The sequence below is a fragment of the Harpegnathos saltator genome, unplaced genomic scaffold (genome assembly GCF_003227715.2).
Source record: "Harpegnathos saltator strain DR-91 unplaced genomic scaffold, Hsal_v8.6 scaffold180, whole genome shotgun sequence".
NCBI classification, from domain to species: domain Eukaryota; kingdom Metazoa; phylum Arthropoda; class Insecta; order Hymenoptera; family Formicidae; genus Harpegnathos; species Harpegnathos saltator.
Genome location: NW_020229962.1, coordinates 295,934 through 313,278, shown reverse-complemented (window position 1 = coordinate 313,278; position 17,345 = coordinate 295,934). Strand labels below are relative to the sequence as shown.

Below are 17,345 nucleotides of genomic sequence, written 5' to 3'. Positions count from 1 at the left end.
TATCTATGGCGATAAGAGATTTCGTCATCCCGTTAGGTTTAGTGAGAATTATTGGGTAATATGACGAGACGTGGAAAAGTTGTGAGTTCGTGAGGATGTGACTCAATGGATTTTCCTGACAAACAACTAGAGGACTCTAGTCTAGGAGGAGATAAAGAAAAAAGAGAAATCGCTGTGTAATGATCGGTGATGCCATTGCGTTCGAAGAATCGCGAAACATGTTTATTGAATCTATCGTTTAAAGTGTCAATTCGCTCTATTTATAAAAGATCTAGAATACGCGGAGACGGCAGGACGTAACATCTAGACTCATATCTAGTTTAATCTTTAATATATTAGCAGCAAGGTTGGGAAAGTTACTTTTTAAAAGTAACTCGTTACCGTTACCATTACTTTCGGTAAAAAGTAACTCGTTACCGTTACTCGTTACTGATCTTAAAAAATAACGCGTTACCGTTACTTGAAAGTAACGATATTTTATTTTGTTACTTTCCGTTACTTTCTTTTGTTGTAAATCCAGGTTTATAAGAAAGGTGCTAAGACAAGATATAAATCGGACACAAGACGATTAGAAATATATATATATATATACATATATATATATATGGTATATATATATTTAAATATTTTTATTACTTTATGTTATTAAGTATTGTACTTAATGAAAAGTTTCTTAATTAATGGATATGAATTTAATATTTGGACATTAGTGCCTGTTGACTTTAAAAATCTTTGCCATTCATCATAGGCAGATTTCTCATTTGATGTTTGCTATTTAAAATTAAAGAAGTCATCGTTATTATTGTGCTTATCTGACATCAAAAAATTTTTAATTGAAGAAATTCCTTATAAATCTTCTAAATACGTTTGCGCAAGTTTTCACTTATCTTCAGCTAACCAACTCAATTTGGGATGCAAACAGCTGGCAATCATCAATTCTTCTTTTTCGAGTGTAGTACAAAACCTAAAGTTAAATCAATAAAATTAAATATGAACATATTGATTTTTCTTTTTGATCAGATGAATGTTGTTTGATGAACATATGTATTAACTAAATTACACCAATTTACCTTTCTTTTAAACCTTTCCGTATAGCTACGGCCAATGGATGACAATATGTGAGTCCATCTTTATTGGTTCTCATTAAATTCAGCATAAAACAAAAAATGCATAGAAATTTAATACAATTAAGTTTAATTTTATAAAAATTAAAAAGTAACGATTAAAGTAACGGACGTTTTGTTACTCGTTACAAAAAAATCGCCGTTACTTTTTCGTTACTGACACCAAAAAGTAACGGCGTTACCTAATCGTTACTCAAAAAAGTAACGATATCAGTAACGGCGTTACAAGTAACGCGTTACTTCCCAACCTTGATTAGCAGTTAGTGTTTTTTCAGAGATAAATTTTTTTCATGGTTACGTCATTGTGACTTTATATAAGGCTGCATATAATCTGGTTTTAAATCGCTCCCACAATATTAATAGCACAGTAGCAACATTAGTAGCAACAGTATTCCGTGAACTCTTGACTAAGTTACATCGTAGTGAAAGTGACAAGAAGACAGTTTGCAACACTTAGAAGTTTGACATACGTAAGTTAGTATCAGTTAGTTATTATGTTATTATGTTATGTTTATCAAAAGTATTGTTTTTACGATCGAGATGTCGTCTATCCGAATATTCGTCTCAATATTGACGAGCTGTTTCTCTAGCATTATTATCAGCCACATATTAAATGTCAATAACGTGTCAACTATTTTTAAGGCGAATAATCCGCTTTGTCGATAATGACACAATTAATGAAAGGAAATAAAATTAATTTACTTAGGTAACTAAACGTATCGATTAAATCGTCGCAATAAGAGCCAACTCCAGTAGATTTTAATTTAAAAAACAAACGCCTGGATGACAGACTGGCGACTAATAAAAGTGTTTTGTAGTAGTAGTTTACATTCAAAGAAAGTGCATTGATAGCTCCTTTATTTCGTAAAGTTAAGCTCCGGCGATCCTTCGAATACTTAACACACACACACACACATACAAATGAGTTTAATGCTCGTAAGAATTATAATTTTAAACTCAAATATCTTGGAAACTATTTTAATTATTGATTTTGTAAAAAATTATTAAGATATCAAATACATTAATTTATTTAATTAAATCCAGAAGTACGATAAAAAAATAGTTATCATTTTAAAAAAGTAAAATTGACTTTAATCCGACCTAAAATTATGATTCTTTATTCTTTGAACCTAAATATCTCAAAAATTATTAGTTTTGCAAAAGAATACGAAGATACAAAGAAATATTCAATAGAAATATTCAATAGAATAAAAAGAATGTCCAATCAAAAAATGATAAAAAATAGATGCTGTTATTTGAAAAGGTAAAGTTCATCTTGAAATGATCTTGAACAATCTCAGATAGGAAAATGTTATTATTTTTGTGCTCAGATTGCATTTACATATTGACGTAATATAATTTCAAAAATACATACAGATGTGTGCGTATATGTTGCTCAGATATTAGTCATGTCATGATGTCAGAAAAATATCTTATTTTATATATCTTATCCTATTATTATTTTAAAGTGACATATTTAACCCTTTGAGGCATATTTGAGGTGTATTTTTCAGAAAATCCGAATCACATGAAAATTTACATACGGGGGTTTCTGAGGTTGCCGATGACGAATCCGTTATCGGATTTTCGAAATTCAAGATGGCGGATCCAAGATGGCGGACGCAAAAATGAAAAATCGCGATAATTTCGGTGACATCCGTGATTCGTAATCAACGACCTTGAAAGTTAGCCAAAGTACAATTTCAGCTAATCATAAAAATTTTATGATTCGCCATCTTGGAAAATAAATTTTAGAATTTGGACCTCAGATTCGTAATCTGACGAGCTCAAAAATTAACCAGAGTACAATTTTAGCTGATTTTATGTACATTCTATGATCCGCCATCTTGAAAAATTAATTTTGGGATTTGGACCTCAGATTCGTAATCAGCGACCCAAAAAATCCCCAAATCTTGATTTTGAGCAAAAAATTCATTCATAGTTCGTCAAAAATGATTTTTTTCTGTAAAAATGTGTATTTTTCACATTTTGTTTATTTATCATAAATAGACAACTTATGCAAAACACTTTTCAACCTTTGATGTATATTCCCATATCATATCATAAAGAAGCTAAAAATCGCAAAAAACCCGACAAAAATCCCTCAAATATAAAATATTTCATGAAAATGTGAGAATAAATAGGTGGTAAGTATATTTACTACTATGCCTCAAAGGGTTAATACATGATTTTGTGCTCAAATAAAGGTCAAAGCATTAAATTTTTTTTATGAAAATTGTGTTTTTTACTATTACTATTTTTCCATGAATGTGAAGAGACAATGTGAAATAGAATGTGTTCCAAATATATTTTATTTTACTTTGGTATATGTGAGTAGTAAATAAATAATATCATACAGGACCACATAAAATTAGCTTGTACATAGCAGTTTAATCCTCTAAAAATTACAAAAATTTTTGAGTTTTTTTAATCGAAATACATATCGTTCATTTACTGCAACAATAACCACTCAAAAATAATGATTTTGTCGAAAACGATTATCCGTAAATTTTAGATTATCAGTCCCCAGTTACCAATAAATTTTAGATATCAAAACTACAAAGAAAATTGTTTTTTCTATATTAATAAATAAAAACGACAAAAATTTGAATTATATGATTATTGCAGTAAATAAGCGACATATTATTATTACAGATATCACAGCATCATATTTTGAGAAAGTAAATATTTTGGGAAAGTAAACTTAAACAATAAGTTTATTTTAGACAAAAATGTAAAATGTACTGTTTCTATAATAAAATAAAAGTTGCTAGATTTTTTATATTACTCTTCCACAGTATAAACATGTATAGTAAAGAAATATAAAGCACTATAGAAACAAAAAATTTATAAAATTTTAACAATAACCCAAGATGACATCAAATAACGACGTCTTAATAATGTCCGTAAGGTCAGTAAGACATCATTAAAACATCATCCTGTAACATAATATAAAATTTCTATAATAACGTGAGAATATCAATCTTTAGTTATCAAGTTAATAATATAATTAAAAAATTGATATAAGTAAAGTTTGATATAAAAATAAAAAATTGATTAATTTTCATTAGAATCATCTGAGAAAAGAAGATCACAAGCCTCGTAGTTAACAGAATTGTCAGTCTTCGAACTATTATCTGAATTATCTTATCTTCAATATCATCTTCAATATTATTTGTTGTTCTTGTAGGTACTTTTTCTTTTTAATTATGTTTCACATCAATAGTGTAGCGCTATTTTACTGTTCGAAGTACCTTCATAATCTCACTTTTAAACTCAGCAAGATTTTTTAGTCCTTCAAAAGTCTGGCATTCTTCTGCTGCAACTAAAAAAATGTAAAATCATAGTAAAAGTATTTACAAATATTTAATACTAAGTAGAAAATAAATTTTATTTTGAAATGTAATTAATTAATTCACTTGGATAAATGTAAATGTAAATAATATAAGTCTTATAAATATAACATAACAATATAATTTATAGAAATATAATTCATGAATAAATATTCATTTAATGCTATATAAAACAAAGAAATGAATTGAAATATAATTAAACTTATGAAAAAATACTTTAACAATTTTTGTATTATAAAATAGTATGGAATTAGTTATACGGCACCGAATAAGTAAATTTCGATGTTAACTCATCGGTCATCGTTTCTTTTTGAAAACGATTTAAGGTCTTTCTCAACTTAATACCTCCAATGAATTGTAAAAATTGTTTCTACAAACATATTAGATAGATATTTTATTGACTCCCCTTAGGGTTACAATTCTTTGACCTGCCATTTACACACTACTCTACTTCTTCGCCTCTTACACTACATACGAGAGAGATAGAGAGCGCTCCTCATTCACACCACACTCCTTCACTCTTCTCTTCTCTCCCTCTCTCTCACTCTCCATTCCTTTCCTCTCACACCATGACCTCCGTTTCCGCCGCTCCTTCTATTTCCCTCTCCCTCCCCTTCCTCCCCCTCCCTTCCCCACCATTTTTCTTCCCTCATTCACTCCTCCCTCTTTTCCTCCTCTCCTAGCACTTCCCCCTCCACCTGCTGCCATTCCCTTTCCTCCCCCATCCTGTGCACTTCTGCCATATATGTTTCCATGTTTCCTCTCTCCTCCCACACATCCTACACTTCCTCTTTTCCTCCTCCTCCCAGTATCTTCCTCCTCTCAACTCACACCCTAGCTTAAATCTCGCTATCCTCCTCCATCTTTTCTCTCCCCACCCCATTTTCTGATATCCTGGTATTCTCCTCCCTTTCACCCTTCCATATCCCTCATTGTATCTTGATTTTCTGATCTTTTCCCATCTCTCCTCCTTCTGCCTCCTCCGTTCTCTACTCTTTATCTCTTTCCCCCTTATCTCCTCTCCCTTTTCCCTCCTTTCCTTTATCTTGTCTATTTTCTACCACTTATCCTCAAAGAACCTTCTCCTCTCCTCTTCCCATTTCCCCGCTTCTTTTCCTCTCCCCGCCCTATTTCTCATCTCCCTCCAGCATCTTCTGCTATATCTCCCCCCTTCCCCTCTCCTAATCTCTTCTCATTCCTGCTCTGCTCCTCAATAACTCCTTCTGCACCTTCTCTCTCACCATATACCTTCTCTCTCACCATATGGACTGGCGTCCACCTTTCTACCCCCAGTATCCATCTCAAATATCTTTCTTGCAGCTCTTCTATTTTCGTCCTCTCTCTCTCCATCCCCACACTTGTACCCCATAACTTATCACCGGCCATACCAACTTGTCAAACAACCATATTCTCCTTCCTCAATTTTTTCCAAACCTCCTTTTTCCTATCCCCCATACTTGGTCCATCATCTTCGCTCCCTTCTTTACCCTATCTCTCACCTGCGCCTCTTGCCCCCCATTCCTCATCACCACATATCCTAAGTATTTATATTCCTTCACTTCCTCTATTCTCTTCCCCTTCCATCTCCAATCCACCTTCCTCCATCTCCCTCCACTCCTTCTGCATCTCATTACTTTCGTTTTCTCTATGTTCACTTCCAAACCCTTCCTTTCTACATACCCCTCTAGCCTCCCTATCATCCTCTTCATCCCCTTCTGCCAGTATCGCCAAGTCGTCTGCATATGCCAACGTATATACTTTTTCTTCCCCTAACCTTATTCCCTCTCATCCTCCCTTCTCCAATTCCTCATCTATATCCGCTATTAACAGTGTGAATAGCATCGAACTTAATGGGCACCCCTGCCTCATCCCCCTCCCTGTCCAAACATTTTCTCCCTTCCTCCCCCTTACTCTCACTCTACTCCTCGTCTCCCCCAAAACCTCACATCTTCTTATCAACCCCTCCCTTACTCCCCTCATTTCTCTCCTTAATATCTCCCTATTCACTGTATCAAATGCCGCCTTGAGGTCTACAAACAGTATTACCATTTTCTTCTCCTTCCTCTCCACCTGTCTAATTATCAAATAGTTCAATGCGTACACATTGTCTATTGTTCCCCTTCCCCTTCTAAATCCCGCCTGACTCTCTGGTAACATCCTCTTCTTCTCCACCTCCTCCCTCAATCTCTTTGCTAACGCCGCCGTATACATTTTGTACGCTGTTTGCGTTAACGTCACCCTCTGTACTCCTCCACTTTTTCCCTCCCTCTTCTTTATTATCGGTACCACCATTCCCTCGCTCCATTCCTCTGGCCACCCCTCCCCCTTCCACATTCTCTCACATATTTCCCCTAACCATTCTTGTACCTCCTGCCCCCCGTATTTCCACACCTCACTTGGTATTATGTCCCCTTCTACCGCTTTTCCATCCTTCAATCCCTCTATCACTCTCCTTATCTCCTCTTGCTCCAGTCCTTCTTCCCCATCATCCTCCTCTTTTCTACTTATTTCCCTCCTTACCCTTCCCTCCACTCCCCCCAATATTCTCCTGAAATATTCCTCTCATTCTTCCATTTTTATCTCCTCATTCACTCCCCTCCTCCTCCTCCTTTCCTTCCACCTTCCATATCTGCTGTTCTGTTCTTACTTCTCCTAATTCCTTCTCCCACCTCTCCCTTTGCTCCCTCTTCTTCTCCTCACATACCCTCTTGTATTTCTATCTTTTTTCCTTGTATCTTTCTCCCTCCCTCCCTTTTTTCTCCAGTCGCTCTGCTCTCCCCTCACTCTCTTTTTCGCCTCCCTGCATTCTTCATCCCACCATCCCCTTTCCCCCTTATTCTTCTCCTTTTTCCCGCTTAAATCCCTTAGTGTCTCCCTTATCTCTCCCTCTAGACTCCTCCATTCCTCCTGTACCCTCTCCTCCCTTCCCCCTTTTCTCTTAAACTTTTCTCCAAACCCTTCTACTTCCTCCCTCGTTCACCTACTTTTTCTTCCTCCCCTCCCTTTCCCCCCTCCTCTTCCCCCCTTTTCCACACCACTACCGGCTGGTGGTCTGATTTCACTCTTTCTTCCACTTCCATCCTCTCTACCCCTTCTACCGTCTCCGTGTTCCCGATCACAGTCTATCACTGACGTCCCCTTTCCCCCCGCATATGTCCATTCCTCTTCTTCATCCCCTTTCATATTTCTGTTTAAAATCCACTATCCTCTCTCTCCCAGAAACTCGCATAACTTTCTTCCTTTCTTACATACTTTTCTATTCTTTGAGTTCCTACTCCCTTCCTCTCTTCCCTCCTCTTTTTCCCCTCCCACTGCTTCCCCTCCCTCTCTTCCTGTTCTCACGTTCTAATCTCCTCCTATTATCGTCTTTTCTTCCCCCTCTCCCTCCTCCATCCACTTCTTCATCCTCTCCAGCTTTTCTTCTATATCTCCATTCACATATACCCCCACTACTCTCCACCACTCCCTCCCTAACCTCACCTTTCTCACTATTATCCCTTCTTCTTCCTTCTCCTCCTCCTCCCTCCTCATCTCTATTCCCTCTCTCACTCCTACCACCATTCCCCCCATCGCTCTCCCCTTTCTTCTCTTCGCTTCCTGATATTCCCACCTATACCCCTTCGGCAACTTCCTCCTCAGCCTTTCCCATGCCGTCCCCTTTATCCATGTCTCACATAATATCATCACATCCCATCCTCCTAGGTCCTCCCAAAATTCCCTATCTTTGTTCCCTAACCCCGCCACGTTCCAAAACGCCACCTTATATGCCTTTCTTACCTTTCCTTCTTCTCTCACCTCCTCCTCCCTCCGCACCCCTTCCCTCTTCTCCCCCTGTCTCCCCTCTCCCTTCGTTTCACCCGCCCTAGTTTCCCTTCATCTCCCACCACTTCTCTCTTACTTCATCACATCTCTTCATTTTTCCATTCACCCACATCTTCATATACCCTACTTGCACATTCTTGCCCTTCCTTCTCTTTTTCTTCTGCCTCTCTTTCTATCTTCCATTTTGCCTTCCTCTCTTCTTCTGTTAAATCATCTTCTATCCTCTCCCTTTTTCCTCTCAGCTTCTTCTTCGCCTTCATCACTTTCCTCTTCTGCTCTACACTACCTAGTTCTACAAACATATAATAAATATATTAAAATCAATAAAAATATTGTTTTAATTATTGAATAACAGCTAAACTTACTAAAATATTTACACGATCTATATCACTTTCAAATGTTTCAAATTCCTCTACTATAGCTAAGGACCTCTACTATAGCTGGAAGACCTTCTGGACGACATGTTCTGTTGTATTGTTTGCATGTTATAGGTGGATTATAAAGATTTCAACTGAGACATTAAACTTATATTTTGCTCTCCTATTTTACTCCGAATACTTAGAGTAATCGATATTAAGTATATTATATTGAATTTTATAATATATCATAACTTTTACTTTTTTTAACTTACTTATTTATTTTTTATTTTTATTATTTATTTTTATTATTTATTTTTTTAACTTCAGAAGCTGAATAGTTTGAACTTGAAACGATATATTATTCTCTTCGGTGTTCTTAAATAATATATTAGATAATACACTTCTTGCAGTTTCTGAAAACAAAATTATTGCGTTGTTTATTACACTACAGATTTTTTGATAGTTCTTCGTATTAAATTTCTAAACGGGAAGAAAATTCAATAAAAAAAGAAACCATCGATCAAGAGCTCAAAGGTAAAATTCATTGATTTCAGTGAAAACATGATGGATGTTAGCGATACCATTAAAGGTATACCTAAGGACTCTAATGATGGTGAGAAAAATATCACTGATGATAAATATTCAAAGAAAATTCACGATCTACATGACAATATTGAATTTCCGAGTGATTTTGATGCTTGGACTGTGCAAGAACAACGTGACTGGGTGTATAACAATATGACAGAACTTTATTCATATGTACCGGAGAGTTTACAATGTATAATCTCAGGTATTTTCCGCCCAGTCGATTTCCATCGATCACAGGAAAAGTTGCCTGAATGGATGGATATGGATAAATATCGGAGAGGGCAAAAGTTTGTGCGCGACCATTATTGTTCGTTTGTCTTCAGCATACTGCTGGGAACAGTGTACGGTTTAACTTTCAATGATGGTTTAAAACCACTTATCATATCGAGAAAAAGTATCACTCCGTATTTAGCATTTAAAAGGTATGTTTCTAAAATATAAAGTATAGCTTCTTATAATTTATGACTTTGGCGATAAAATATTATTGAAAAATATACGAATGGAATTAGGAATTCCTAGGATCTAGGATCCTAGGAATTCTAATTAGCAGTGATCTGAATGTGAATTATTCAGAAATAATTCGTCCGGCAACTATATACACGGCAAGGAAAAAGCACGGAAAACTTGAATAACTTTGGAGGGTCAAGTTTCCAAGAAAAATATTTTAGACAAAAGTTTCAGTATTCTAAATGATGAACTGCATAGTGCCCTTGAACTTGTCCATGGGGTCAATTTTCAAGGTCGTTTGAGGATCAGCTCTACATTTTCAAATGGAAACTCCAGTTTTTTATTACATTCTCTTTTTCTACCAATGAATTTGAACAACTTTTGTCTAAAATATTTTTTATTTGGCTAATATTTTTTGAAATATTTAAGGAAAACTTGATAACTTTTCCAATATTTAACTTACGATATCTCGCTAACTATTTGTCAGAAAGTGATTTGTCAGAAGTGAAGAAAAAGTGATATTAGACTTTTTTAGTTTCTATTTAATGTCTATTTAGATTCAAGAATATATTGTTACAATAGCGCCCGGACTTTTGTTAACTTACTGACTTTTGGAAATTTCAAAATCATCAAATTAACAAAAATCGGAGCGCTATTGTAATAATATATTCTTCAAACCAAATAAAGTCTAATACCACTTTTTCTTCTGACAAATAATTAGTGAGATATCGTAAGTTAAATATTGAAAAAATTATCAAGTTTTCCTTAAGTATCTCAAAAATATTATCATAAATAAAAAATGTTCTAGATAAAAGTTGTTTAAATTAATTGGTAGAAAAGGATGGTGTAATAGAAAATTGGGGTTTCCATTTGAAAATTTCGAGTTGACCTTCAAATGACCTTGAAAATCGACTCCAAGTCAAGTTCAAGGACACCATCAAGTTCATCACTTAGAATACTGAAACTATTGTTCAAGATATTTTTCTTGTAAACATGACCCTTCATAGTTATTCAGTTGTCCCGATACTTTTTCCTCACCCTGTATGTAGCTCATTAAGGAACAAGATAGAGGTCTTATTTGAATTACAAGGAAAGATTTCCTTAGATGTAAATACAGGTGTCATATATTTAACGAACAAGTTGCTCTAGATATCTCGATACTGCAATGCAGATATTTTCATGGTACGAAGGAGAACCTTGGGTCAAAGGAACGAAGGCCTACAAAGCCATGCAAATTGCACGTATCAAGCACATGAATATAACCACGAAGATATCCCGAATGAATAAGGAACAAGTAAATGCTGCGACCAAGATCGCGTATACGTTGTATCCGGAGGACGAATTGTTTCTAAAGGATATGGACTCGATATATCCGTCCGAGAATCCGGAGCGACATCGTAACAAAGTTTTGAAAACATCCGAACTCACAATAAAAGCTTTAAATAATACGACAGTGACCGTCGCACAGGGTAGCTTCATTCTTTTGTCCATAATATATCCGCAGAATATCGGACTACATAATGCAACCGATGAGGATCTAGAGGCTTTCTGTCATATGTGGAAGTGCTATGGATATTTTCTCGGAGCGGAAGACGAGTATGTAATAATATCATTCATATCTCGCTGATAAATAGTAAATTGGCTATACACGCGAGTCGAGAATTGAATAAAATTTATTTTGAGAATTTTTTTACAACTAATTTTGACAACTAATTTTTACAACTAACCGAGAAAAAGTGATAGAAACAAACTTCCTTGATATTTCAATGACATGAATGCATCAGTGAAACCATATTTTGTCACCACGTGACGAATATCTTCCTATTACTAAAACTTATAAAAAATATTTTATCGTTTGAAACTGTTTTATAATAAATCAAATATATTCTTGCTGTTTTATTCAAACAGAATGTTTTGTTATTGTGTTAGATGAACTTTATTTCTATACGAGAGTTATTATACTGAAATTCGGACTGCTTGCATAGTGACTTATGTCTTCTTTATTTAGCGTATTATAATCAATTTTTTAAGATTATGATTTACTTTCCTTATAATAACTTCACTTTTCTTTTCCTTCTTCTAAGAATTAATTTATATCTAGACATATAAATTTAGCTATCGCCTATGCATTGTTATTTAGTTTTAGTTTTAGTTTTACTGTTATTTAGCTGTTAGTTTTTTAGCCTTACAATCATGCAAGTGTATTATTACTTTATTAATTGTATATAACATATAAGTAAATAATTCACCATGCTGAAGCGAAGAAAATATAGTTATCAAAGCATTACAGCGAATTTCAAGAATCATTCTCGTTTTCAATCGAATGTCGTAAGGAACGTGTATTAAAACCAGTTAGAATTTGCTCAAGGATGTTTATCATTATCATTCTAGAAAGTGGCAAGGCATACATGCTTAGCAATGCATACATGCCAGCGAGTAGAGTTTCCAGTAGTTAGAACTATATAGAACTATATCCTACATTCCGCTCACTACATGTTCGACTTACAATTTAGCTGCAAAACTCAATGTGACACCCGAATATCTCGTCAATCGAACTTCAATCTATCTCTGTCCGTTAAAGCTTACTTACAGATAATGCTTTAACTGTTCTTCAGCTTCATGCTTTAACTTCCTCAAACGTAATATATTATGTTAAACATAATCCACTAGGTACAACTTTTGTCGTGGCAGCTTAGAGGAGATAAAACAGCGCTTATGGGATTTGAGAAATTGGATTACGATTAATTTTACAGACGTCACACCCGAATGGATGTACATGATCAGATGTATGATCGAATCTATAAATTATTACCCTTCGCTTTACATGCCTTATAAGGCAATAACATTATTCTACATAGAAGCATTAAATCTCAAAATGCCTAACTTCTATGCGTCATTCAATTATAGCGAATGGATCATGTATAAAATATTTACGTAAGTAATGTGTATTTTACATATATTTTAGCTCCATGTGTTTTACTATGCACATAGTAATAATTAGTATTATTAAGTATTATTAAGTATTAATTCGTTGATATGAACCAAATCAATATACAGTATGTCCCATTCTAAACAGTCGATCCGAATATCTCGAAAACTGAGCAGGTAGACAAAAATGTTTCAGATAAAAGTTGTATGATTTCAAGGGGGACATAAAACAACTATATCGATTTGTTTGCAGATGGCGCAATTTTCGAAATATTCACTGATCATTGCTTTTCTTAAATGCAAATCCGAATTTTTTATTATATCATCTTTTTCTACCAATTAATTTATACAACTTTTGTCTAAAATATTTTTTTATTTGCCTAATATTTTTTGAGATATTTAAGGAAAACTTGGTAACTTTTTCAATATTTAACTTACGATATCTCGCTACTTGTCGGAAGAAAAAATGGTACCAGACTTTTTTACTCCACTTGGTTAGGTTCTCAAAAATATATTGTTACAATAACGCCCTGACTTTTGTTAATTTGATAATTTAGAAATTTCCAAAGGTCGATGAGTTAACAAAAGTCAGAGCATTATTGTAACAATATATTTTCTTGAGACTGAATAGAATAAAAGAGTGTAGTACTATTTTCCCTTCGACAAATAGTTAGCGAAACATCGTAAGTTAAATATTAAAAAAATTACCAGTTTTCTTAAATATCTCAAAAAATATTAGGCAAATAAAGAAAAGTTTCAGACAAAAGTTGTTCAAACGTTTCAGACAAAAGTTGTTCAAACGTTTCAGACAAAAGTTGTTCAAATTAATTGGTAGAAAAAGATGATATAATAAAATTATTGGGATTTTCATTTAAGAAAAATAATTATCAAAGAATATTTCTAAAGTGGCGCCATCTATAAATTAAATAAAACGATATAATCGTTTTATTTAATTTATAGATATAATCGTTTTATGTCTCCCTTGAAACCATATAACTTTTGCCTGAAACATTTTTGTCTATCGGGCTCAGTTTTCGAGATATACGGACCAACTGTTTAGTATACCGTGTACGAGTAAGTGGAATATTATTTTTATTTTGCATATTTTGTAATTTATATTACTTTAATTTTAGATTTTTCGCCCGTCATTTGTTAAAATTCTCAATTGTGAGAACAGTTGTCAATCAATTCATACGTAAAGTGTTTGACAGAGCAATAAATTTAAAGCCGGAGGAATTAGCAAAGCTGCAAGAAAAATCAAAATCATATCTGGATTTTGTTACTCAATCATAATATATACTTTATATATTATGCGTCGTTTATTCTTTTTCATATATATTTTATATATATTTTTCATATATATTTTTCATATACAGGGGGGTGACACAGACAGCATATAAGGTATATACGGCGGTACTGACGAAGAGGTTGAGGGAGGAGGTGGAGAGGAAGAGGATTCTGCCGGAGAGTCCGGCGGGATTTAAGAGGGGAAGGGGGACAATGGACAACATATATATGCTGAATTTTTTGATAAACAGGCAGGTGGAGAGGAGAGAGAGGAGGTTGGTAATATTGTTTGTGGACCTGAAAGCAGCGTTTAACTTAGTGGATAGAGAGATATTGAGAAAAGTGATGAGGGAAAGGGAGTAAGGGAAGGATTGGTGAGAAGATGCGAGGAGGTATTAGAGGAGACAAAGAGCAGAGTGAGAGTAGGAGGGAGAAAGGGAAAAAGTTTTTCGACAAAAAGGGGGGTGAGACAAGGGTGCTCGTTGAGTCCGCTGCTATTCACGATATTAATAGCGGACATAGAAGAGGAGTTAAAGAGCGTGAGAGGGTGTATATGTTGGCGTATGTGGATGATTTGGCGTTATTGACAGAAGATGAGGAGGGGATGAAGGGAATGATGGCGAGATTAGAAAAGTATATGGAAAGGAAGGGGTTGGAGATAAATATAGAAAAGACGAAAATAATGAGGTGTGGGAAGAGTGGAGGGAGGTGGAGGAAGATAGATTGGAGATGGAAAGGGAAGAGAGTGGAGGAGGTGAAAGAATATAAATATCTACGGTATGTGATGACAAGAAATGGAGGACAAGAGGCGCAGGTGCGGGATAAGGTAAGGAATGGAGCAAGGGTAATGGGGCAGTTATGGAGGATAGGGAAAAGGAAATTTAAAAAGGACTGGGGAAGAGGATATGGCTATTTGATAAATTGGTATGGCCGGTGATAAGCTATGGGGTAGAGATTTGGGGATGGAGAGAGAGGAGGAAAATAGAGGAATTGCAGGAAAGATATTTGAGATGGGTGCTGGGGATGGAAAGATGGACGCCAGGATATATGGTGAGAGAGGAAGTGCAGAGGGAACTGATGAGGAGCACAGCGGGAGTAAGAGCGTGGGGATATGAGAAGAGGCTGGGGAAAGGAAGAGGGGGGGAGATAGCAAGAAGTCGTTGGATGGAGATGAGGGGTAGGGCGAAAAGAGGAGAGGGAGTAGGGAGATGGGAGGAAGAGAGAAAAAGGTATTTTGAGGACAAAGGGTGGAAAATAGATAGGATAGAAGAGATAAGCGAAAAAGGAGGGGAGCTAAAGGGAGAGGAATTAAAGAGTAGGGAAAAAAGGAGACAGGAGAAGGAAAGATGGGAAAACATAAGGGAATCAAGGTTTAATGAGGGATATGGAAGGGTGAAGGGAAGGGAAATTCCTGAGTATTTAAAGAAGGGATGGGGAGAAAACAGATGAAGGAGGGTAGTGAGGTTCAGGATGGGGAACCAGTTGAAAGAGGGGAGGCACTGGGAGGAAGAAAAAAGGAGGTGTAGGATGTAGGCGGGGGAAGAGAGTAGACGTGGAAGCATATTTGGGAGCAGTGTACGAAGAGGGGGGAAGAAAAGGGATGGCAGGAAATGGAGGGGGAGATGTTAGGGGAGGTGAGAAAGGGGGAGGGGTGGATGAGGGAGGTAAAGAAATGGTGGAGAGTGGAGGAGGTGAGGAGGAGAAAGAAAGAGGTAGGAGGAGCGGCGGAAACGGAAGTCAAGGGTGTGAGTGGAGGAACGGGGAGTGAGAGAAAGGGAGAGAATGAAAGAGTGGAGGAATGAGAGTATGTGTGAGGAGCGCTTTCTCTCTCTCCCTCTCTCTCTCTCTCTCTCTCGAGCGGATAGCGGATAGTATGTAAGGCTAGAAATGTAAGAAGTAGAGTGTATAAGATAGGGGGAGGGAAAGAATTATAAGACCAAGGGAAAACAATAAAGCATTTATATATATTTTTCATATATATTTTATATATTTCACTTAATATAATTTTAATACTTCATTCACTAATCTACTTCAAATGTTGTGTTTTTTATTATTCTTATTCTAACTAACGATTAATTTTAATTCGTCAAATTGTTAGCTTTAATTGTTAGCTTTAAAATTGTTATCGTCGGAATAGTAACGTAAATATGTTTGGATTTTACAGTTTACAATTATTAATACAGTTTACATTTACAATTATTAATGTGACACGAGAATATAGCACTGACCAATCTATATGATTGAAATTCGTGATTGAATTTCAATTACACGCAATGTTATAGTTGCTATTTAGTCTTTAAACACAATACAATATGTTCAATATAATTGCTATAATTATAATTATGTTATAATTATAATTAAATATTAATAATTACTGTAACTATAATTATAATTATGTTAAATATATCATGTAAAATATAATCCATTAGGTACAACTTTCGTCGTCGCAGCTGAGAGGAGATAAAACGGCGTATATATGGGATTTGGGTGAAAATTAAATATCGATTAATTTTAAGGATGTCATATCCGAATAAATGCACATGACCAGATGTCATGCCAAATCTATGAATTATTACTCTTAGCTCTACATATAGAGCTCTACATAAGACCATGACAATATTCTTTACAGAAGTATTAAATCTCAAGATATTTAACTTTTATTCATCGCTTAATTCGCTACCAGGTCTGTAAATATAAAACCGGAATTTGCCCATAGATGACCCTAGCTGTCAATGTATAGTTACCGTCAAACCGCGTCATTGGCGCCATTTCCATTTGTTGACATCTGACAAAGATTTTTAACTCACAACAATACAAGTTTTATACAACAGCATAGTTTGTAATAGCGTTGAACATGTCGAATTTTATGTCTGGAAGCTACGATTTGGGGACAGCAAATGATTTTCTGTTACCATTTGAAGAAAACTGCTGCAGAATTGCTTCGAATGCTTGTCGAAGCTTACGGTGAGCATGATCTTGGTAAATCACAGTGTTTTGAGCAGTTTAAAAAATTCAAACATGGCGATTTTGACGTGAGAAACGAAGAACGTGGAAGACCACCGAAAAAGTTTGAAGACAGAGAATTGCAAGCATTGTTGGATGAGGATGACGCTCAAACGCAACAACAACTCGCGGATCAATTAAATATGACGCAAGAAGCCGTCTCCATACGTTTGAAAGCCATGGGAAAGATACAGAAGATGGGAAAATGGGTTCCACATGAACTGAATGAAAGACAGCAGAAAAACCGAAAAACCATTTGCGAAATACTGCTCGCCAGGTACAAAAGAAAATCATTTCTCCATCGAATTGTGACTGGCGATGAAAAGTGGATATATTTTGAGAATCCTAAGCGTAAAAGATCATGGGTAACTCCAGGCGAACCATCGACATCGACTGCAAGGTCACATCGCTATGGACGGAAGACAATGCTCTGT

General features: G+C 35.4%; 1 protein-coding gene across 3 annotated transcripts; it reads left to right on the top strand.

The window, feature by feature from the left end:
• The first annotated feature begins 1,484 nt into the window (after positions 1-1,484).
• On the top strand, positions 1,485-15,886 carry LOC112588267 (uncharacterized). Of its 3 annotated transcripts, none has more exons than XM_025297585.1 (5): positions 1,485-1,594; positions 9,213-9,668; positions 10,843-11,289; positions 12,364-12,627; positions 13,998-15,886. In XM_025297585.1, the coding sequence occupies exons 2-5, from the start codon at positions 9,220-9,222 to the stop codon at positions 14,269-14,271; spliced, it is 1,434 nt and encodes a 477-aa protein (XP_025153370.1). In that variant the 5' UTR covers positions 1,485-1,594; positions 9,213-9,219; the 3' UTR covers positions 14,272-15,886. The 3 variants fall into 3 exon arrangements, with proteins under 3 accessions (XP_025153370.1, XP_025153371.1, XP_025153372.1); XM_025297586.1 differs by having other exon boundaries at positions 1,485-1,598; XM_025297587.1 differs by lacking the exon at positions 13,998-15,886 and adding an exon at positions 13,755-13,929.
• The last annotated feature ends 1,459 nt before the right edge of the window (positions 15,887-17,345 follow it).

Excerpts from the sequence above, each read along its gene's own strand:
- LOC112588267 (XM_025297585.1), top strand. The coding sequence starts at position 9,220 with ATGATGGATGTTAGCGATACCATTAAAGGTATACCTAAGGACTCTAAT. Across the intron at positions 11,290-12,363 it reads TTTCTCGGAGCGGAAGACGA|GTACAACTTTTGTCGTGGCA; the intron begins GTATGTAATAAT and ends ATAATCCACTAG. Across the intron at positions 12,628-13,997 it reads ATCATGTATAAAATATTTAC|GGGGGTGACACAGACAGCAT; the intron begins GTAAGTAATGTG and ends TTTCATATACAG.